Below are 23334 nucleotides of genomic sequence, written 5' to 3' on the forward strand. Positions count from 1 at the left end.
GAACATCAGGCTGAAAATAGTAAATTGGCCCTACTTTTTCTCTGTGAATTGACCTTTTTGCCTAGCTATTTACTTCTGTTCAGATTCTTGTATTCCACAAAAAAGTATACTTTGTGTATTAAATTCACAGAAATTAACAATTTTTGATAAGAATAGCTATTGGTATATAACATAATCATGCCTTTGAGGTGGGACAAAAATAGGAAAAACAACTTTGATGACTTTTTTTTCATACTTTCTACCATATTACAAAGCAAAAATGAAGAATTTTACCAATTCAAAACTATATTCAGGAAACGGAAGTGTAGGTGACGGTCTGAGGTAGCACCGCCAAGCTGGGAACCGGGGAGATGGCTGAGACGGACCCCAAGACCGTGCAGGATCTCACCTCGGTGGTGCAGACACTCCTGCAGCAGATGCAAGATAAATTTCAGACCATGTCCGACCAGATCATCGGAAGAATTGATGACATGAGCAGTCGCATTGATGACCTGGAGAAAAACATCGCAGACCTCATGACACAGGCCGGGGTGGAAGAGCTGGATGGGGAAAACAAGATCCCTGCCACACAGAAGAGTAGAAGGCTGCTCATCTGCACTGGACTCTGCAACACCCTTTGTACAAGCTGAGAGGAGACAGTGGCTTTTTGCAACTAACTACTATGTGTAGACAGGTTTTATATTATCAAGTGTGCATTCTTCTTACCACGTCCTATAGAGTTAGTTTATAGAGTGATTTCCCTCCCCTGCCCCCCATGTTTCCTGAACGTGGTAACTTCACATCTTGGACCTTGGTCAGTTGTGCTATTAAACACTAAAACTTTGGCAGTTCCTGCATACAATTGTCAAATTTTTTAGTGTATTTTTGTGAGGTTATGTTTTTTTCTGTCATTCCCTTTGTAGTAGTTGCTGTTTGATAAAAGTTGCTATGTAATTTTTTTATTAGACATAGGGTAGATCCTTGGTTATAATTAGATTTTGTGAAGTAAGGCATTTATAGTTAAGGTTCTTTGATTCTCAGAGTGACTGTTGAGTGAACACCAAATAATGTGTCAGTGATACTTTCCAAGTGGTTAAAAACATTTAAAATTGTGTATTCAGAAATATCTGTCACTACTCTGTCACCAAAACTTGAAATGGAACCACGATCTTATGTCTGAGTCCCTGAGGTCAGATGCTACAGTAACGGAGAGTGACCACTGCCACTTTAGTGTTAGAATTTTTAAATACAGAAAATGACAGAGTTGCCTGATGTGATGAGGCTTTAAGTAGTTAGAGTTTTGCATGAGATTTGAATACTTCAGTAGGAGCCTACATTGTTCATCTACAGTAGTTACCATAGGAAATCTGGCAGGATTTTACAACTCAGTTACTTCATCTTTTGAGCTGCTGACTGGGAAAAAAAAACAGAAGAGGAAAACAGACCATGTTACGTCCACGGCAGTCGCTTTGGCTAGAAGATGATAAATAACTTGTAGTAGGCTTGAGTTGTTAAGAAATACTGTTTCTTTGAACTGTTTCTCACCTAAATTTGAGCAGAGTAGTGGCTTTCTTATCAATGGTGGGAGACAGGGACAGTAACTCCTGCGGCTCAGCCTTGCAGCGTCAGGAGTGCTGAGCCCGGAGGCAGTGTCGCTGGGAAGGAGGCCCTGCGCCTGGCACAGCAGGATGGGCTCGTACAGAGAAGATGGGAGAAGTTAAGGAATGGAACAGTGCTTTGGAGAGGGAAACCCATAGTCAACGCAGTAGGAGTTTTTTAAAAGTTTCCTGTGTCGTCAGTCTTAATTGTTTGTATTGCAAATATATAATAATATTAAGGAAAAAAAAAAACAAAACTATATTCACATGTATGTTCCTCAAAAATGCATGATTCCTTTGCTTTCTATTTTCTGTAGTATGATAAATCCTAGATATGAGTTAATGTTATTTTAATTGGGTTTATTTTACTTCTTTCATGTGACTGACTTTCAAGTAACAAGCTAGAGATTCTGTAACATATAACTTAATGTACAATTCACCCTTTAAGTCTTTTTGTCTTTGAATATAGGTTACTATAGGCTGTAATTTTATTTTTTAATATATATTATTTTATTGAAGTATAGTTCATGTATAATGTTACAATTGTACAATATAGTGATTCACAATTTTTAAAGGTTATAGTCCATTTATAATTATTGTAAACTATTATCTATATTCCCTGTGTTGGACAATATATCCTTATAGCTAATTTATTTTATACATAATAGTTGTACCTCTTAATCTCCCACCCCTATTTTGCCCCACCCCCTACCCTCTCCCCACTGGTAACCATTAGTCTGTTCTCTATATCTCTGAGTCTGCTTCTTTTTTGTTACATTCACTAGTTTGTTGTATTTTTTAGATTCCACATATAAGTAGTATCATACAGTATTTGCTTTTCTCTGACTTATTTCACTTAGCATAAGATTCTCTGAGTCCATCCATCTTGTTGCAAATGGCAAAATTTCATTATTTTTTATAGCTGATTAATATTGCATTGTATACATGTACCACATTTTTATCCATTCCTGTGTTGCTAGGCACTTAGTTTGCTTCCACATCTTGGCAATTGTAAATAATGCTGCTATGAACATTGGGGTGACTACTACATTCTTCTACTTTCTCCTATAGGCTGTAATGTTAACAATAGTAGAGGAAATATATTTTACTTCTAGTTCTAACCAAAGTATCTTGGGATAAAGAAAACATCAATTTTAAAGATTACCTGTATGGCCAGGCCCCTTAAGATAGCTGTTCTCTTGCTCTCTGTACATCCCCTGCCCAACCAGTGCCTGCTTCCCCTATACTGTACCCACATGACTTACCTTCCTACATAATTGCCCCAGGCCCCAGCTGGTGATTATACTTTTCAAAGGGTCAGTGAGGGGTATGCCCCTCTACTGGTTTCCTTGGTAACTAATGAGCCCACCTGACATCAATCCCCCCCCCCAATCCCACCCCCCAGCTGGTAACGAAAACTGCTGCCATGTCCTGCCCGCCATCCGCTACACATGCTGGGGTGTCACTCCAGGACCTTGCCTCAGATATGTAAGCTCCCCCATCCGTTAAGCCATTGATGTCTCTGTTGCTGACTCCAGGCTCTTTCTTCAGCCTTGAAGCTGGGCAAGCACAGGCCTTGTAGTCCTGTGGGGTGCAGCCCAACATTACCTTTCTCCTAACAAAAAATAAGGCATGGTTTTCTATTGTGGACTGTGTAATTAACTTTACCTTAGAATATTTATTTGAATCTTAAATATAACTTCATTTTACTTAAAACTTGATTTTCAAATACTGTTTTTAAATGCAAAATTTGGTGTAATTCTGTATCTTTTATATAAAACATTGACATGGAAAAAGTACGTGTCACTAAGGTTTAAATATGCTTTATTGATTTTTTTAAAGGAATGAACATTAACCCTGATCTGATAAAATTTCTTGTTCTTAAGTAGCAGAAATGAGGTTCAGAATGAACCAACTGTATAACACTGCAGCTTCACAAATCTTTTTAAATGAACACAGTAAGCTATGTTCCTATTTCAGAAACCATGAACTGTAGACTCACAGCTTTCCCAAGCTCTCTTTACACTCTTAATTTGAGACCCATTCATCCAGAGGATTAGAACAATGAAATTCTGGTCTGAAGCAATAGCAAGTATGTGCATGAAAACCATCACGCTAATGTTCCTGGGAGTGTAGCCATTTCAATAGCATGATTTATAACCATTGAACGGTGTTTTTATTTATGATTACCTCTCCTGCTTTTGCAAGGAATTTGAGATGGTTTGGTGGGCATGATTTAAAGAAACAAACATCATAATCTTATTTTTCTGCTTGTACAAGCAGTTTTCCCTTCGTAATTGGTACTTGTTTTCTACCTTTGATTTTTGGTTCCTATTGTATAGTTGGTAGTTATTGTACTTGTGGGCATGGTGTGCTTTTCTACAAGTTAAGTGAAAACATGAATTGATTTTGATGTAGCCAGTCTCACTACTTCAGTTAGTGTGTTTGCCATACCCGTAGTTCATAACGTGTTTACTGACCCAGAACTTTAAAAGCTAAGTTTAGCCCAGCACAATCACTTCAAACCAACACAAGATAGCAGTTACATCTCCAATGTCATTATGGAGGCGGAGTTCAAGACTTTAGTATTTGAATGTGTCAAGCTCTTTGTGGTTTTAGTTATAGAATGTGTTCAGATTTCACTTACGAAACTGCAACTAGGATAACTTGCAACTCAAGTATAACCAGAGTATAAAACCCTTTTATAAGCCCCTAAGCAATAACTATTGCCACCAGTCCTCTGCATCCTTTTTTGTCTATTTCCAAGAGCATTCAATTGAATATTGAATTATATAGCATGTGATATCAATAAATAATTTTAAATAATATTATTCCAGGATTCAATGACTGGAAACATCACATTACTTTGATGTATTAGAAACAAACTCTTATATATATAGGTGTCTAAGGGGTCAAAAGATAGTGTCTTAAACTGGATTCCCTGGAAGCATTCTCTGAGACAAAAAGTTGCCTACAGAAGGTTTATTGGGAATTAGTCTTGGTAGAACCACCTGCAAGGAAGCGAGGGTGGCATTATTGGGCAGAGCGAGAGGCTGATCCCCAATGCACTTGATACTGCAGCCTAAGCCAATCTGACAGGGAGCTTTGGAGCCGGGGGTTCATTTTTCACAGTTGACTTAAATTGAGTCAGGTGAGCTGGGGCTTAATCCCTTTGTACTGACCAATAGCAAGCCTCAGGGAGAGATGCAGCTGTGGCCCATTAGCAGTCATTACTAATAGTATCTGGGGTGTGGGTCCGTCGACTCCAGGAGAGAACCGGCGTGGAGCACCACAGTAGCCCCTGCGGAGAGGTATTGACGTATTCTTCTTACCCAACGAATGTTCTAAAGAGGATGCAATGACAGGGAAATAAATTGGTCATTTTTCACTGGGCCTTAATGTATCAGCACCATTGTTCTTTACAGAAGGGTCTTTATTTTGGTATTCAAAGATCTCTTTTAAATCTCCTTAACCCAGAAGGGAAAGGAAAAAGTCCACATTCAGGCTGGTCCATGGATTCCTTTTTTAAAAGTTGTGGTGAAAAATGCATCACATAAAATGTACTATCTTAGCCATTTAAAGTATACAGTAGTGTTAACTATGTGCATAGCATTGCACAACAGGTCTCTAGAAATGTTTCATCTTGAAAAACAAACTCTATAGCATATGACAGGATTTCCTTCTTTTTTAAGGCTGAATAATATTCCATTGTATGCATTTACCACATTTTCTTTGTCCATTCATCTGTCAATGGACCTTTAGGTTTTTTCCACCTCTTGACTGTTTTCAGTAATGCTGCAATGAACATCAGTGTCCAAATATCTCTTTAAGATCCTATTTTCAGTTCTTTTGGATATACTATATATTCTGAGGTAGGATTGCTGGGTCATATGGTAGTTCTATTTTTAACATTTTGAAGGAGTTCCATATTGTTTTCCACAGTGGCTATACCATTTTACATTCCCACCAACATTGCACAAGTGTTCCAACTTCTCCTCATCCTCACCAACACTTGTTATTCACTCTCTCACTTGGTCTCTGATTTTGATTTGCATTTCCCTGCTGATTAGTGATGTGGTTCACCTTTCCATGTGTTTATTGGCTATTCATATATCTTCTTTCAAGAAATGGTTTATTCAGATCCTTTGCAGATTTTTAAATTGGGTTGTTTTTCATGAATCCCTCTCTTTCATCAGTCAACTCAGAGCCTTCCTTCTTAAAATATAGATTGCTGAGGAGTTTCCATCTAATTGACTAGATGTTGATCTTGGAGAAGTATTTTAATTTATCCAAATCTTAGTTTCCTCTCCTATAAATTGGTGGCAATGATGCTCTCCCTGCCCACACTTGAGTGTTGTGGTGAGAAATCAAGGGAGAAAATTACTAAAATTGTAAGCTGTTCAAAGTTCTGTACAGATATAAGGTATTATGAATTCATACCAAAAGAGTCTACATGTTAAAACTACTTAATACTGCTTCATTTACTTTGGAGCTAATGGTTTCTCCATCTTTGTTCTGCCTGATGAAACTCTAGATTGAAACTCTAGTGAATCAATCTCTCTCTCCCTCTCTCTCATACATCCCTTAAGGATTCTGCTTAGTACATTATGCTTTGTTCTAACCTGGATAACAGCAGCAGCAAATATTCTTTGAGACCCTACTATGTATCAGACATTGCACTGGGTTAGTGAGGAAGAAAAAGATAAGTTTGATACTTTAAGTAGCTTATCTCATCTCAAGGGTGAGGCTTGTAAGGACCTGGCTCATGTTTAACAACTTAAAAAGCTCATTGCTAGTTATTTTGCCACTTAGGTTAAAAACGTACCTTACCCAAACAAATACGAGACTCATTTACACTGAATTATATAGAGAGCACTACTTACCTGGTTTGGCTCATGCTTTAGCGCAGAATATTATCTCTAATATTCAGGTAGGAGCAATTCTGTTAAAAACAAACAAGATTGGAGCTTTTTATTCAAGAATTTTTCAAGGTTCTAAAAATTGTGGTAGAATAGTTGCGCCTGTGCTGTAACGAGAACTGTACAATGTTCTCTAGCTGGTTATACCCAAATGAACATATGGATTTTATTCTGATGTCAGTTTTAGAATTGATGATCATCCTTCATCAGTAGCATGGTCTTTATTACAGTCTCATCTGGCTTTTCTTCCCTTGTCTTCTGCACTGGGCTACCTGCTTCACGACTCTCCTTATTACATTCTCTACTTTTTTCATTTACACAGTTGTAAGGGTACTAACAATGCACTTTTTACTAAAGGCTTTGCTTTTCAAGTATCCTATAAAATGTTGGCTGCCTGATTTACAGGCATCATAGAATGCTTATGTGTATCTTCAGTTCTCTGTCTTTCACACTTTAACTTGAAGACCGTCTCTTCCCTGGATTAGCATTTGTTTTATTTCTGTAGCAATGGGAGGGCCATTTTACATCTTGTTTTGGATACAAGTCTTTAGTAGGTAAAAATGGGTGTTGTATCAGTTATTTATTGTTGTATAACAAGCTGCCAGCAAATGAAGTGGCTTAAAATAAGAACCATTCATTTAGCTCATGATTTTTTGGATCTTCTTTGGGTTGGGCGTATCTAGGTGGTACTTTGGCTGGTCTGAACTGGACTCACTCATGTATTAATGGTCAGTTGGTAGTCAATGGCCTCACTTATGTGACTGGCACTTAGTTATTGGATGAGACAATGAATGTGACAGGGCCACTTGTCTGTCATCATTCAGTAGGCTAGCATAGTTCACACAGTGGTGAAAGGTTTCCAAGAATAGCCCAAGGGCCAAGAATTTCTCAAACTTTTGCTTGTGTCATGTTTACTAATATTGCATTGGCCAAAACAAGTTACTTGGCCAATCCATATCCAATGAATGGAGAATTATACTACAGCTCTTGATGGGAGCTTCTGGAATATCTCATTACAAGGGTATAGATGCAGGAAGAACAAGAATCTGTGGACATTTCCTCTCTACCAGAGATGCTTTCACTTTTATCATCATGACATTTCCTGTGTCATATTATTTCCTATTCCCTCATAGCTATAGCTTCAAATATTTACTGTTTCTTCAGGGCCTGCCCAATATCATGTGGCTAAGAGAGGCACTTAATTTCACTTAACCTATACTTCTGAGGTATAAGAGAGAAAAACTTGGATAGGCATAAAGGATGCCCACTACAAATGTTAAGCAAGTATATAAACCACACATACACACTCACACACACTCACTCTCTCACATACCCACCCCCCGCCACACGCACACACAGGAGGAGGAGGAGAGGAGAAAGGCTGAGAGAGACTGAGAAAGAGAAATTAAAAACCCTTTCAATCAGTGAATCTCAACCAAAGGCAATTTCCCCGCCTTCAGAGGACATTTGATAATGTCTGAAAACATGTTTGGTTATCAAAACTGGGATGGTGCTCTGACCAAGGATACTGATAAACATCTCACAATGCACAGGACAGCCACCCACACTAAAGACTTCTCCATGTCAAAATATCAACGGTGCTAAGGTTGAGAAACACTGCTTTTTATTGAGTGCATGTGTGAAGAATTTATATAATGTGAGTTATAAATCCATATATGAGTAAGAATTTGTATATGAAAGTTAGAAGATGCAAACTAAAGAGAGGAAAAGGCAAGGGTTATTTCTCTCTTCATATTAGTGAAGAAAGGATGCATGTTTGGGCAAAGTCAGGTTGGAGATATTTCTCTAGAGTAATATCTAACTTTGGCAGGAAGCAAGATTCACTTGATTTTTATAATCCACATTTTTCTGACTAGTTTAAGGTGATCTTCTCTCCCTAATTAGAATGGATATTAGATTGTTTTCTGGATACTGTATGTTGTAAACGATAGCTCTTGGAGTCAAAAGTATTTGAGTACTAATTTTTATATATTGAGTGGGACATGTAGGAAAAGTATCTGATGATCATATCAGTCTTAGAAATAGGTGTAGTGGTCAATCACACTGTCTTGGCGTTGTTGCGTGTTAATGTGAGATCCTGAGCAAGGTATTTTACCTTTCAGTAAAATGCCAACCCTGAAAATCATTTGGTGAAAATTAAATAAAACAGGGGTCATAAAGAACCTTGCCTGGCGCACAGAAAGCCCCGAGTAAATGACTGTGGTGATAGTGTGGATGGTAATCTCTCTTCCAAGTAGCAGAAAAGATTTCTTATTTGGATTATATTCTTAGTAGCAGAAAAGATTCAATTAAAAAGTGATAAAGTAGCATTACTAAGCTGTAAAAGTCTATGGCTCTTACACCCAAAAGATTTGTTTCTAAAATCCAGAAATACAGTTGGTTAGCATGAATCCTTGGGTTCCAGTTCTCTAGCACTTGTCCATGTATAGCGTAAGCCCTGATTGTGCTAAAATATAAATAATTGATGATAGTAGAATCATATATATTATTTCCTCTTTAGAATGAGAAAGAATGTAGACAAAAATAAATGTTTATGGGTTCACAACATTTGTTTGCAAGTTTCCACATGTACCTACAGGCTACAAATATTTAGAGAGAAGCGAGGTTCTTTTTAAGTGCACGCATGATTTCTAATTTTGGTAATATGAACTTTCTTGTACGTGTTTCATTAAGCTACATGCCATCCTTTTAAATATTCAAAAAGAAAAATATTTCACCATGTTGCTTGCATGGAGAATGATTATTTTTATCTATCGGTGATATGGATAAGTAGCTAAAACAATCTTTCCTATAACTCTAGTATTAGATAGTGATTCAATCTAACCACATATACAAAATGGTACGTTTTAGATGTCTGTGTTAGTGTGAGTCCAATAATTTATCATTTAGTCAGTTGACAGATTTTTTTTCAAATATCAAAGTAAAGAAAACAAAAAAAAATTATCCACATTCATACAACAAAGCCAGAAATAGAATATGTGCTCCTTGCTTTCTTATCAACCAAAGGAGACCTGTGAATTACAGAAAAACCATGTGTGAATACTTCAAAGGAAGTATTCCAAACACATTGTGTGTGTGTTTTTTAAAAGATTTAGTAGTTCTTCTAAAGCTCTAAGTATAGCTGTTAGTCTGACTAATCATGTACCCTCGAAACCAATTAAAATTTTAGACTAGAGAAATGTTCTTCAAACGCTTTTGAAAAAATGAGAGTTCCCTCCTAAAGCCAACACCTTTTAATTAACAAAATACTCAGAGCAAAGCTGTGGTTTGCAATAGTATATTACACCTACTGTTACTCATGCTACTATTCCAGTGTGCCAAACTTGGTTCCTTTCAGCATTTTGAGCTTGACTTTTTGTATGGTTAACTACAGAAGGAAAGCACAATTTTTAGTAGAGTTATTTTAACTTTCTAATGAATGCATGTGAAACACTATGCTACAATCATTAGTAGTCAAACTATACGGGCTCTGTGCGTGTGTGCGCGCACATATCTATTCATATATACACATATATATGATGTGTGTTTCTATCTACTTGGCTTAGTGATACACATTGTAATACGTGCAGTTCTGACATGAATTGATTAACCAAGGACACTAGCGCCCGTTTCTGGAAGGACGGTTAATAGTGTGACACCATAAGGACTGCTTTCCATCCTAACCCCATGCTGGAAGAGATACCTCCTCCGTCAGACTTGGGAAAGTTGACCTTGATCTTGGTGATGGTTGAAGAAGCAGAGATTTCAAGCAGCCATTACTAGGTCCAACTCTTTGTGACCCTGGACAGTGGCCTGCGGCAAGGGGCAGACATCCAGGCAAGCAGATCAAACTGTGGGGGCATTAAATGGGGCACAGAGAAAAGGATCCCCACTGGCTGGAGGGAATGCCATTTTCCACGTTCCTTAAGGAGGAGAACCTGGAAACCCATCCTAGAACTTCATGCTTAAGATTCTGTGTAGTCATTTATATATCCTAACTCCTTCCCTGATTAGGGTTATGGGTTGAGAGAACTCTCAACAAATCCTCTTTCCATCTTTTCAAGTATGCAGTTAACAGAAAACTCCCCTGCAATGACTAAATATCCCTGCCTGACCCTTGGCGTCAAGATTCTGTTGCTCAGTCTGGAAAAAAACCACTTAAACTGCCTCCTTACATATCTGACCAGCCTATACTTTACCCTGATGAGGTGATTTGCTTATGTTTCTCGTAAAATGACAGTAGAAAAGAAACAACCTTGATTTTTTTCTCTTTAGATAAAAGTAAAGGCATCTGAAAATACAGTATGAGTCAATATATGATGTGCATAATAAAATAAGATAAAGGTTCTCAGGACCTCAAAATTTCTCCTTTGAAGCATCTTGCTTGATTAAAAAAATTAAAGTATATGCACATACATGGATCTAGAGACAAGTCATTTTAGGAAGAATTAAATATTTTAAGTAGTGTTGTAGATAGAATTGGCCCTAATAAAATGTATATAATAGATGGAAATTAGCCTCTTTCTACTTTATGTTATAGCACTTTTTTCTCCACTCTTGGAGGCCCAAAGCTTCTGGAGTTTAGAATCCAGCTCTCAACTACTATCAGCTACCCTCTAGCCGTATTACAAATAAAGTGTAAAAATCCCCAGTCCTAATAATGGTGCAAGATTTTGTTCTTCCTAGTGATGATTAGATTTCAGTAATAAAATGTTAGAGTCAAAATGTTTACGATCCAAAGGAATAGTATAATTCTAAGCTGCATAGAGACTTTTAATTAAAAACTTAGGCTGGTCCTCCAAAAAACATAGAAATCTATAGTTGGGATTTGAAAAGGAATTGAGACTTTTGTCTGGGGAAGGGAGAGGAGTTTTCAGGAAGAATGTAGAGCATATGGAAGGGCACAAAAGGGTGAGATGGTCTGTGCTAATTGGAGAATGTCACATAGAGACTGAGGTGTGGGGGAGCATGGAAAGAATGGAGGGAGATGAGGCTAGAGTATGAAGTCTGGTTCTAAGAGCACAGGACCTGGAAAGCCATGCTAATTTAGAAAGTGAGCAGCAGAAGGGAAAGGAGAAGGAAAAAACACACACAGTGTATCTGCTGTCAAAACAATCCAATGAGGTGACTTACATATATCAATTCATAACATACTAATTAGAATAATTCCATGTGATTGGTACTGTTTTCCTCATTATGCAGGTAAATAATCTGAGGCTCAGAAAACTTAAGTTTAGCAAGCATGATATAATCCCTTACCTCCAGATGCCTGTAACCTTTTTTTTTTTTTTAATTTATTTATTTATTGGCTATGTTGGGTCTTTGTTGCTGTGCACAGGCTTTATCTAGTTGGGGCAAGCGGGGGCTACTCTTTGTTGTGGTGCACGGGCTTCTCATTGTGGTGGCTTCTCATTGCGGAGCAACAGCTCTAGGCACACAGGCTTCAGTATTGTGGCACGTGGGCTCAGTAGTTGTGGCTCGCAGGCTCAGTGGTTGTGGCACACGGGCTTAGTTGCTCCATGGCATGTGGGATCTTCCCAGGCCAGGGCTCAAACCCATGACCACTTCATTGGCAGGTGGATTCTTAACCACTGTGCCACCAGGGAAGTCCCAGATGCCTGTAATCTTGTCCAAGGTTGTATGTCTAGGAAATGGTAAGGCCAGCTCTCTGACGGAAGTACGCACATAATCTCCATTTTTAAAGAGGAGTAAATGGAGTTTCAGGGAGGTTAAATAACCTGCCTAGGGTTACACAGCTAAAAAAATGGCAGAGAAAGGGTTTAAATCCACCAGCCTAGCCATAGATAGTCTATTTCATACTCTACTTCTTGATCCAGTGTTGTTTCCTGCTTTTTCTCCCTTTGATAGAAAAGTACGGAACATAAGAATTGATTGGTCCGTTGTCTTCCCCAAGCAGTGGCTATTCCTCCATTGTTTTCTTGTTCTTAAAATAGCTAAAATAACCTAAACAGCAAGAACCTTGGCATGTTCCGTGTTCTAGGCTTTAAGAAACCGTCTTTAGATGTTATCTTTTAGCACTCGCCTTGGGTAGAAGGCCTCTAAGTTAACTGAAAATCTTACTGTGCATAAACTTTTTTTAGTTTCATTCATGTATTCAGAGGTCCTCAATTGAGCACCTACTAGATTCTAGAACCTGTGGGAGGTGCAGGGGATAGAGCAGTGAGCAAAATGAAAAGTTGCTGCTCTCTTCCCCATTAGTATAAAGATGTTTTCAGGTGTTGAGGCCTGGAGGCGTTAAGACCAGCCATGGCCTGACTGACTGGTCCTTAAATCAGGTCCTTTGCCTGTGACCGGGGCACAGTTGGCTGCATGGCTCTACCTCTCAACTCTCTTCTGAATCTGTTTCAGCTTTCTTGGTGATACTTTTTCCTCATTGGAGAATTTTGTGATATTATCATCCCAACGTTGATGATACTTTTTACGCATCTTGAAACATTTTGTTTTTCAGTCTCTGGCCCTGGCCTTTCTTTCCAATAGACTCCCCCCCCCACACCAATGTGTTTTCCAGAAAACAGTTGAAGTCTGATGATCTCTGCATCCTTATCCTTCACTGTATAGAAATTTAAGATGACATGATCATTTCCATTTCATTAAGCACTTCTTTGTTGGTCAGAAGCAAGTCTAGAGAAAAAATCTCATTCCTGCTCTCTTTTGAGGGTGAATTTTTCAGTAAGTCAAGTTAAAAAAAAAAGCATTGTCTGACACTTCCCAGAACCTTGAAATCCTCCTAAAATACTGTATGTTGCCTGAATATCTATTGTTATCTATTTTAAGAACAATTTGTCCATATTTCCTAGTCAGCTGGACATTGCACAGTGAGCTCCTACAGTGATACTTTTTTTTTTTCTCCCACGCGGGCTTAGTTGCTCCATGGCGTGTGGAATCTTCCCAGAGCAGGGCTCGAACCCATGTCCCCTGCACTGGCAGGCAGGTTCTTAACCACTGCACCACCTAGGAAGCCCTACAGTGATACTTTAATTTAGCTCTTTTTTCATCCTCACCCATGCAATCTCTCCAGGGATTCAGCTCCTCTCTTGGAATCCCTTTTAAGACTTCTAGATCCTATTTGCTCCCATGCTTTCTCCTACTAGACTGTTGGATCACAAGATGATATTTCTGCTTCAAATGATGTTTCATTCTTTCTAGAAAAAGCCTTAGAGTAGTGAGATAACTTCAGGCACCTATTTCTTCTCTGTCTCCTTAGTATCATTGTCTTTCAGTCATTACTTCTTGGCATTAGTTTTCTATTCCATCGGACACCTCACTTTTTTTCTTTCTGCCTTAAGATTATTTCTCCCATCTGTAGGGACCTCTTGTTCTCCCCGAGAAGCTTGAGAGACAAGACGGTCCCCCATCCCTTTCATTGTCTTCTCTAACAAAAAGACAAGCTTAAAAAGGCGGAAAGTAATATAACTATGAAAAGTAATTTATGGCCACCTCAGAATGGAATGCCAGGATGGCACACTTTACTCATGTTTCTAGAACCGTTCTCGTAGTCCATGCCTCTCAGGTTTCCCATTGAGATGTTATGTTTTGCAGCTTTCCCTCAAAGCTTCCCTTCTGAACAGTATAGGCCACTCTTTCTTTGCAACAGTCTCCTGAACATACTAGGCTCCAGAGGCCATTGCTTGTAAACTAGCCGTGACATTCCTTACCCTTCCTCGCTCACCGTCAATAATCCAGCTGCTTGTTCGTATTTGGTATCAATTCACACCAGTAAATTCAGCCCCCTTCCGGACACACAGGACCATGCAAGACCTTTGACTGAGTTTTCCCCAAATATTTTACATATTTTGACCCCTTCTCTCTAACTTCTCACCGTATTTATCACTGTGCTATCAGTATTACCTACTACTGTCAGGAACTATGCAAGTATTTTTCCTGTTATTTCTCTGATATTGTTCTATGTACATTTCTTGTATCAGGCATTGAATCTGTACAACTGCCCCAATGACATTTACCCTGTCATTATCCCTCCTTGCTGAAGAGAAAAGTTGAAATTTAGAGAAGTTTAGTAATTAACCAAGGTCACAGAGTTCCTAAGACAAAGGGATTCTCTCCCAGGTGTTTTTACTCCAGAATTTCAGATCTTAACTATTACCATTGGGTGCTACCTTACACTACAGTGTTCAACACTATTCATATTAATTTAATATTTCTTAATAACCTTGAAACAGTCTCATTATCCAAGTGGAAAAACTTTCCTAGCTCTGATTTTCCAAAAATAATGTAGCTTGGGTTTTCTTCACTGCTAGCCATTTTATTACCAGCCTGAAAGAAAAGGGAAAAAAATATAAGCTGCTCCCAATATAAAATACAGAGCAAAGACGAGAACATTTCATTGGCTTTGATTTCCCTAGAGTCCACCTCCAAAGTAATTTACTTCCTATTCAAGGAAATTGTAAGTTCAGAATAAGATCTTATCCAATCTTTACTTTTTTTCCCCCTTGATGAAAAAAATAAGTAAAACTTACTCACCTGGCAAAGTCTGAATACTTCATATTTTTCTTTACCAATTCCACAACCTGTATAATAGTTATTGAGAAGAACTTTTTAAATGAAATTAACTGCTCAGCCGTAAGGATAATCAAAATCATCTTGAAAGATTGTTAAACATGTATTAATGAAAAGTTGGAATCTTTGAATTTTTCTATCATGAGGTACTATATAAAGTATCCACAATAGGAGGAAAACATATAATGTCGTAAATAATACTTTGGCTCAAATTGTTGCCCTTAAATTAGTTGTATTATTATTGAATTTGGCTTCTTATCTTGTGTTTCTAATTTTTCTTCTTTTCTTTTTTCCTTTTCAAAAAAAAAAAAAAAATTTAGCTCCTAGTCAGACTGTTACTCTGGTGACACAACCTGTGGTTACCAAGGAAACTGCCGTCTCCAAACTAGAAATGCCATCTTCCTTGCTGTTGGAGGTACCTGCTCTGGCAGATTTCAACCGGGCTTGGACAGAACTTACCGAGTGGCTGTCTCTGCTTGATCGAGTTATAAAATCACAGAGGGTGATGGTGGGTGATCTTGAAGACATCAACGAGATGATCATCAAGCAGAAGGTATGGGCGAAAAAAGATAAAAGCTGGCAGAGGCTTATCTTTAAACTGAAGATTTTCCACGTGTCATTTCACTCTCCTAGACCATTTCCTACCAGTTTTTAGGCAGCTTTTCTCTGTCAGCCAACACACTACACTCTCTACTCTGTTCAGTCTGAGTATGACCAAGGAAACAAATTAATGCAGTTGTCTAAAACAGCCATAAATTACAAGGGAATAATACAAGTAAAAAAGCATAGCCCTTGAAGTATAGTTGGCTTTATTTAATTCACTAAACAACTGGTATTTTAAAAATCTACTTACAGCAAGGAAAGAAGCACCAGTCAAGTTGTGTCAAAGCACCAAATTAAATGACCTCTAAATCTTAGTGAATTGTCCTTTTTGAGACTAAACAGGTCCCTTAGGATTAACTAATACTTGTTAACGTCTAAACTTTTTTTTAGCTTTTTTTAGACATTAATGAGTAAATTTAAATTAAGTTCTAGTGAAGTGAATTTCTCAGTTCAGACTTAAATTTGTATTTGTCCCCGTCAAAACGAATCTCCTTTTTCTGAAGAAGGCTTATTAGTTAATTTGAAATAATTCATTCTAGACAAGTATGTCTTTGGTTGCTGAGGTTACAAGGTAGTGAACCTAAGTCCTGGCTTTTATGGTATGTTATCATGTAAGAAATATTGAATTCTTCTAATGTTACATCTGAGAAGGTATGTGATTTGAGAATTGCATCCTCTTCTAAGGAGTCATTGCATCATAGCTATACCTGTGTAAAGTCTAATATTTGACCAACCCATAATCCAATTGAACAAAGAATTGTAACATATGATTTGAGTGGTGCTTTTCCTTGCTTTGTTAACCATCACTACAATAGTCTGCAGCACAACTTTTCTTTTAACAAAGCTAGAACAGTTTTGGCTTCTTAAACTTCTTATTTGGGTAGGTTAAGCTGCCATACGTGTTCAGTGTGAATAGTGTTTAAGTTGAAAATATTGTAAAAAAATTATATTTTTTCAAAAATATTTAAAAAAATAATAGTAGAACTGAAAAAAAAATCTACTTGATACCAAATAAATAGCTCATTTGAGCTGTTTACATTCAAACTGCTTGTTTTGGCACTCTTCAGCCACAATATATTACAGAATCAAATATAATAATGTGGGAATTGGTTATTCACTCTTCTGAGTTGTCCTTGCCAATTTTCCTCCTCCAATGATAAGGATAATTGAAAATAAGCTACAAATAAAAAAAAGAGAGGAAAGTAACAAAACATAATATATTTTTAAATACTCTAGATCTTAATATTTGTATTTATTTAATGCCATGCTCAAATAGACATGGTTTTAATACTTTGTATTAAATTGGATTTCTCAGCCTCATTGGAATCCATTCTGCAAAATTATGACATCAATGAGAAACATAAGAACACATTGAAATAAATATGGTCTACCTACCTTGAACAAATATACTATGTATCTTTTATATTTCCGAATGAATAAGAAAAGTAGTTTTGAAAGGTTTATATGCTATAGTTTTTTCACTTGTAAATGATTTTCAAGACTTTTTTAAAGAAGTAGTAAGTTGTGCTGAGGTTGTTTAGCTGTTTCAGAACCACTTTTTGAAAAAACAGTAGGGCAGACAAATTTCTTTTTAAAATGAACTTCAGCAATTCAGTAAGAATGAAAATAATTTAATAGCAAACAACCTGCATTTAAAATATCTTAATCTTAGACTCAGAAGACCTGAATTCAGTGGTCTTTTTTGTCATTTGCAAATGACAAGATTGTGGTCAAAGCTTTCTTCACAAAGGATTCATATTCACATACCCATATAGTGTTGGGTATGTGTGAATGTAAAGATGTGTAAATATTATATAAATATATATGTATAGTTTGTTTTACTGCTGCTTTATAACAAGTGTTAGTAGCCATTTTTTTCCAAAAAAGCAATTGAAGCTCAGAGATGTCACATTCCTAAGAAGCAGCGGAGCAAAGAGTCAAATCCAAGGCTGTTTAGTTCCTAAGCCCGTGTTCTTACTACATACACTGCCTGCCAGTATTAACTGTAAACGTGGCTACCATTTGGTGATATATGTGTATTTGAATATATAGTCTGTGTCAGACACAGTGCTAAGCATTTTAGGATTGCAGTGTGCTGATACCTACGGAAACAAGCGGTTCATTCTTTCACAATATCTTATTGAGTTATTCCAGTACTTCCAGGACTCTTCCTAACCAGAGGAGACAGGGTGCTGTAATTAAAGCAAGGGCTTTGAAATTAGATTGTTATGGGTTTAAGGCTTGGCTCCTCTACTACAGCTGTGTGACCTCGGGTAAGTTAGTCAACCTCCCTGCACCATCTATACAATGTGGATGATGATATTATCCTCCTTATAGGTGGTCATGAGGATTAAATTAGGTATACATGAGAATGCTTCCCACCCTGCCTCGATTACTGCTAGTACACACCTAATGTTAGTCATTAATATCAGGTTCTAAACAATGTAAGTCTGCCTATTGATGGCATTTGTGTCGTGCAAACTGTATGTCATATGATAATATCACATGAAAATAAGAGCTCATTTCCACACCTGGACCCCATTCTGCTAATGACATTATGGCCGCCTCTAAAAGCCACTAGATACTAGAGTGGGAAAGAAAATCCACACTCCTTTGTGAAACGTTTGATGCCTCTTCAAAGTGATAGTCTTTAAATACAGGTCCAGAAGTAATTCAGAGGAGACGTTCAAGTGCCATGCCTAGGATCACAGAAAGCCAGTACAGTTGTCAATCCCACAGGGGATTGGTTCTGGAATCCACCGTGGATAACAAAATCCACAGATGCTCAAGTCCCATAGTTGGCCTTCCATATCTGTGGATTCTGCATCTGCAGGTATGGAGGGCTGACTCTATATATATATATATATATATATATATATATATATATATATATATATATATATATATAATTGGACTTATGCAGTTCAAACCTGCGTTGTTCAGGGGTCAACTGTATTTATAAATGCTCACACACACACACATACACACACACGCCTGTAACCTCTCTTCTCTTGCCAAATAGTGGGGATGATTTTCCTGCTTCTTCCCCTTATATTACAAAAAAATTATAAAGATATTGTCAATTCTTACCTTATATAGCTTCAGTCACTAAATTCAGTAAAATGACCCTAAGTAAACATTAAACAAATGTGTATGCACGCATGTGTGTGTGTGGAGGGGGATAAAGAAGAGAGGTGAGTTTGGAGAAGTATTTATTGTAATATCAGGAAATAAATATTTCCTCTGTGTAGAGTTTTAAATACAGCAATTCTGACTTTACTGTTTGAGGTGTGAGAAATGACGCACTGTTCCACGAGTGCTTTATAAACTGTAAAACACTGTCAATACCTAGTTGCTCATATATTCTTTCAGTAAATTTTTATTGAGCTACTACTAAGTCCGTGGGAAATACAGAGTTGGACAAGATAAGAATGCACAGATTAAAGATGAGGGGAAAAAAGCAATAATAGTACTATGATAGAAATAAATTTCAGGATAATACCTAGCACATATCTAGCATTAATGATGCCAGTCGCTGGTATAAGTACTTTGTGTGCATTACTCAATGCTTACAACAACACTGTGAGATTTATACTGAAGCACAGTGAGGTTAAGTAACTTGCTCAAGGTCAAGTAGTAAAAAGACAGCAATGATATTTGAACCCAAGCAGTCTGGTTCCAGAATCCCCACCCTTAAGCACCAGTCTTCCACTTCCCTGGGTATCCTTGGGCGATGCTCTAGGGACTTACTCATGGAAAGCACATCTAACTAAGCCAAGGAGGAGAACAGATGTCAGGAAAAGCTTCTTGAAGACAAAACCTAAGCCAAGCATTAAAGAGCAAGTTGGAATTAACTAGGTAGATTAAATGGCAAAGGCAATCCTGGCAGAAGAAACTGTGCTTTTCAATGAAGTAAACAGTACAGTGTGTCAGAGGTCCCCAACCTTTTTGGCACCAGGGATCAGTTTGGTGGAAGACAGTTTTTCCACAGACTGAACGGGGTGGGGAGGCGGGGGGGGGGGGGATGGTTCAGGGGATAACGTGAGCCATGGGGAGCTGCATATGAAGCTTCATTCTTTTGCCCCCTGCACCTCCTGCTGTGCAGCCTGGTTCCTAGCAGGCCATGGACTGGTACCCGGGGATTGGGGACCCCTGCAGTATGTTATAGAAATTGTGATTCAGTCTGGCTGAAACTAAGGGGATGAAGAAGAAATTGATGAGGTTGCATAGAGAAGGGTAGGGCTAAAAAATGGGGATCCTTCCTTGTCAGACTAAGGAGGCTTTTTTTAAAAAATTATAATTGATATACAATTTTATAATAGTTTCAGGTGTATAACATAATGATTTGATATTTTTATCTATTACAAATTTCTGTGATTTAATGTGTTAATCCGTTATAAAATAAGCCACCATATGGAACTATTATAATACAGACTAAGGAGTTTTGATTATGGCCTGCAGGTGGTAACAACCCTGAAAACTTTTTATACAAAGAAGTAGAATCATCAAATGTAGTGTAGTTGCATATTAGGTAGGTTTCTCTCCATGCAAGCAACTGAAAGCACCCTCTGATTAAATCAAGCAGAAAGTAAACGCTGTAATTTGCAATGGAAGAACACCTAGAAAAAGGAAAAGGGATCTGAGTATGCCTGGGCATTTAGTTAGCAGGTACTACTTGAGTCTCTTTGTGATCCTCTTTTTCTTTATACTGTGTAACTTTTCAAAATGTAAAGTCCTGGAAGGAGTCCAGTTGACCATGCTTGGGTCACATCCCCATCTCTTAGCTAGAGGAGAGCAGAGAACATTGATTTAAAACCCTTTCCTTCCAAAGCTCCTTACACTGGGGGAGAGATCACCACCCCCCCAACCCCCCAATCTAAGCAATATGTTTATCTATTTCAACTTTGCAATATGGAGACCTGAAATAAAACCATTTATGCCCCAGTATTCTAAATATACGTTTGTCTGACGTTTGCACATACAGTAATTGGTTCTCAAACAATGTAGATTGCTTTATGGATAATGTGAATGAAATGTGATAAACTTCATTTTTAACAGAGATTTGAGCTGGGGGATTGTAATTGTAGCTGCAGAGCATCAGAAATTAGAGATGATGTAACAAAACGTCTTATGACTCCAGGAGAACTTAGTTTCAAATTTATGAACTTCAGCTAAAACTTGAGACATGCAGTGATTAAAATATAGTCCCCAGAAAGGGAATAAGTACATGGCATTTGAATAGGTTAGCTTTTCATAGTTCTAGACCTTGAATTGAAAAATCACATATTTGATACTAAGCTTCTGTTCTCCTTTAGCATAAATTGTTTACATTCTTATTTTAGAGAATAGGGGGCTGCTACCATTTAGAAATGAAAATAATTTTTACTAAGTGAGTTAAGCAAAAAATGGGAGTTGAAATTACAACTATAATTTTTTAAAAGATTGTTAAATGTAGCTATTTAAAAATTAAGCAACTCGGCTGCTTAATTTTAGAGTAAAAAATATACCATCATATTGTAGAGCAATAGAGATCTGTGTGAAATATGCAAATTAAGCCTTTAAAAGTAAAACATACATGAAGCTCTAACTTTATTTTCTAAAATGGTGAATTAATAGCAGAGGATGAGTTGTAATTTATAGTTTAGTGACAGAGAAATCTGATAAGAATGCTTTTCCTATTTCATCACATGTTAAAGTAAAATTGTTCTGGAATAAAACTGTTTTGACAATCATTCACAGTTTTGTTTTACTGACATAATCTATCCAGTGAAGGAGAAAATATGTTGAGAGTTTTTCTCTGAAAGTAATGATTAAATATGACCCTTAGGGAAAGGAAGGAGGGAGAGACAGAGGAAGGGGAGGAGGGAAGGAAAGAAAGGAAGCAGGGAAGGAGGGAAGAGTAGGAAAAAAACAGAGGGAGGGAGGAAAGGAGAAATGGAAGGAAGGATGGAAGGTAAGAAGGAGAGAGAGAGGTTGGGGAGGTAGAGTTGTGGCTGGCAGATCTGGGGAGAGGTTTTGGCAATGGATAACTAGTGCTATCAACAGATAGGATTTAGGTGGCCCTTTGACGTCGTTATTGTTTCTACTACTGGTGTCTGATTGCTTGCACTGAATACATTAGAGTCTTTTCTCAAGTCATCTTGGCCAGGTGTTCAGGGTAATTCACCACTAAATCTGAACCACAGGCTCTTGTATTGAATAAAGAATTGAATCGGCAAAGAGTTTTATCCTCTAATAAGACCTCTCCAGGTTGGGGTTGAGACAAATTGGCCAATCTGGACAAGATGGTACTAGCATTGTTCAAGATTCATTTTTAACTGCACATTATACTGCTACCTGGGAGATTTCATTATCCAAAGATTGAATAAGCAGTTTTAGTGGGTGCAGTGTATATTTAAATGGAAAATAATTACTTAGATGTGCTTAATTTTTTCATTGTTAAGGTCAGAGACTTTAATAAAAATTCTATGATTATTTTTTAAACTCTGGCTATATCTACACCAAGAGCAATTGAATGGCTCCAGAATCCTTCTGATTATAACTGTTGTTGAATACATTCAGCCACAAAAGAACTTGTCTAACATGTACTTAGAAGGATTAGTGCAACAATGGAGGTTGGGGTGGGGAATATTATTGATTGTTTAAACTAAAAACAAAACAGACTGTTTCTTGGTATTCTGTTGCCATGAGCATAGCAGAAAAGTGAATATTACAAATCGTTTCCCTTATTCAATAAATGAGAAAGCTTACAGACAACATAGGAACGTGGTCTAAGGTCACTTGGTGAATGTAGATGCCCTGATGTAAATACAGACCTCGTGGGGAATAGATGTTTCTTCTTTTTCTGTGAGCCTCCCCTCCTTCTTAAACACCTCCTCATTTCTCCACCAAAATTACAACAGAAAAAACTAAACAGTTTATTTCCATGGGTTTCCAATGGATTTCACAAGTTAGAGGACAGTCATCTTAGTTGAGGAGATTGATGATTCTGTTTTTCTCTTTTCTCAAACAACAATCCAGCCCTCATCATCTCATCTGTTCACTTCTGCACTACCTTGTTTAAGAAACACCATACCAGAGTTTGCTGTCTTTCCATATGCAGAAGGTGTATGTTGCATTTTACAAAGAATAATGTTGTACTATGTTTGGCTGAAGATGTTTGCGAATTTGTACTGCATTTATCTTCTGACAAATGTACATGTCTCCTGTAGAAAGCTCATAACTCTGTGGATCACTGTTCTACATGCATGCAATTTTCTTTCTTTACCCAATGAGAGCCAAATTCACTATTACCTTCACTGAAGATTGTTAAGATATGTCAGTGTCAGTAATATGACTTATACTCTGAGATCATGACAAAATTAACTCCCATAAATACAAAGGTCATAGAGTTGCAAACACAAACAATGCCCATTTTCAAAATATTATAATAACCTTTTTATGGAAAGTGATGTCATACACTTTTTTTGCTTAAAGATAAACATAAGCTTTACCAAACCACATATTTCAATGTCTGTGAATGGAAATGCATATCTTACTGCATTTCCATTCAATTCACTGTAAAATTTTCTGTCAAAACCTTATCAAATAAAATTGAACCATGATATTTACATGAATTCTGATAAAAGCTAGTATATTGTGTTTTCAACAAAATACCAGTGGGATTCTGATAAGGAAGTTTATGTTTGTCACTGTTTTTA

The 23334-nt window shown here is 37.4% G+C and overlaps 2 protein-coding genes across 6 annotated transcripts in view; both read left to right on the forward strand.

Annotated features, from left to right (window-relative positions):
- Positions 1-23334, forward strand: part of DMD (dystrophin) — a 1940210-nt gene that overhangs the window by 1303206 nt on the left and 613670 nt on the right. For all 5 annotated transcript variants that reach the window (XM_057717394.1, XM_057717395.1, XM_057717398.1 and 2 more), the window contains one exon: positions 15352-15584. In XM_057717394.1, coding sequence (XP_057573377.1) covers positions 15352-15584 — 233 coding nt within the window. The remainder of the gene's footprint in view (positions 1-15351; positions 15585-23334) is intronic.
- Positions 300-834, forward strand: LOC130841307 (heat shock factor-binding protein 1-like). Its single transcript, XM_057717408.1, has one exon. It carries the CDS (start codon positions 351-353, stop codon positions 627-629), a length of 279 nt encoding a protein of 92 aa, XP_057573391.1. The 5' UTR covers positions 300-350; the 3' UTR covers positions 630-834.

This window comes from Hippopotamus amphibius, chromosome X (genome assembly GCF_030028045.1).
Source record: "Hippopotamus amphibius kiboko isolate mHipAmp2 chromosome X, mHipAmp2.hap2, whole genome shotgun sequence".
Taxonomy (NCBI): domain Eukaryota; kingdom Metazoa; phylum Chordata; class Mammalia; order Artiodactyla; family Hippopotamidae; genus Hippopotamus; species Hippopotamus amphibius.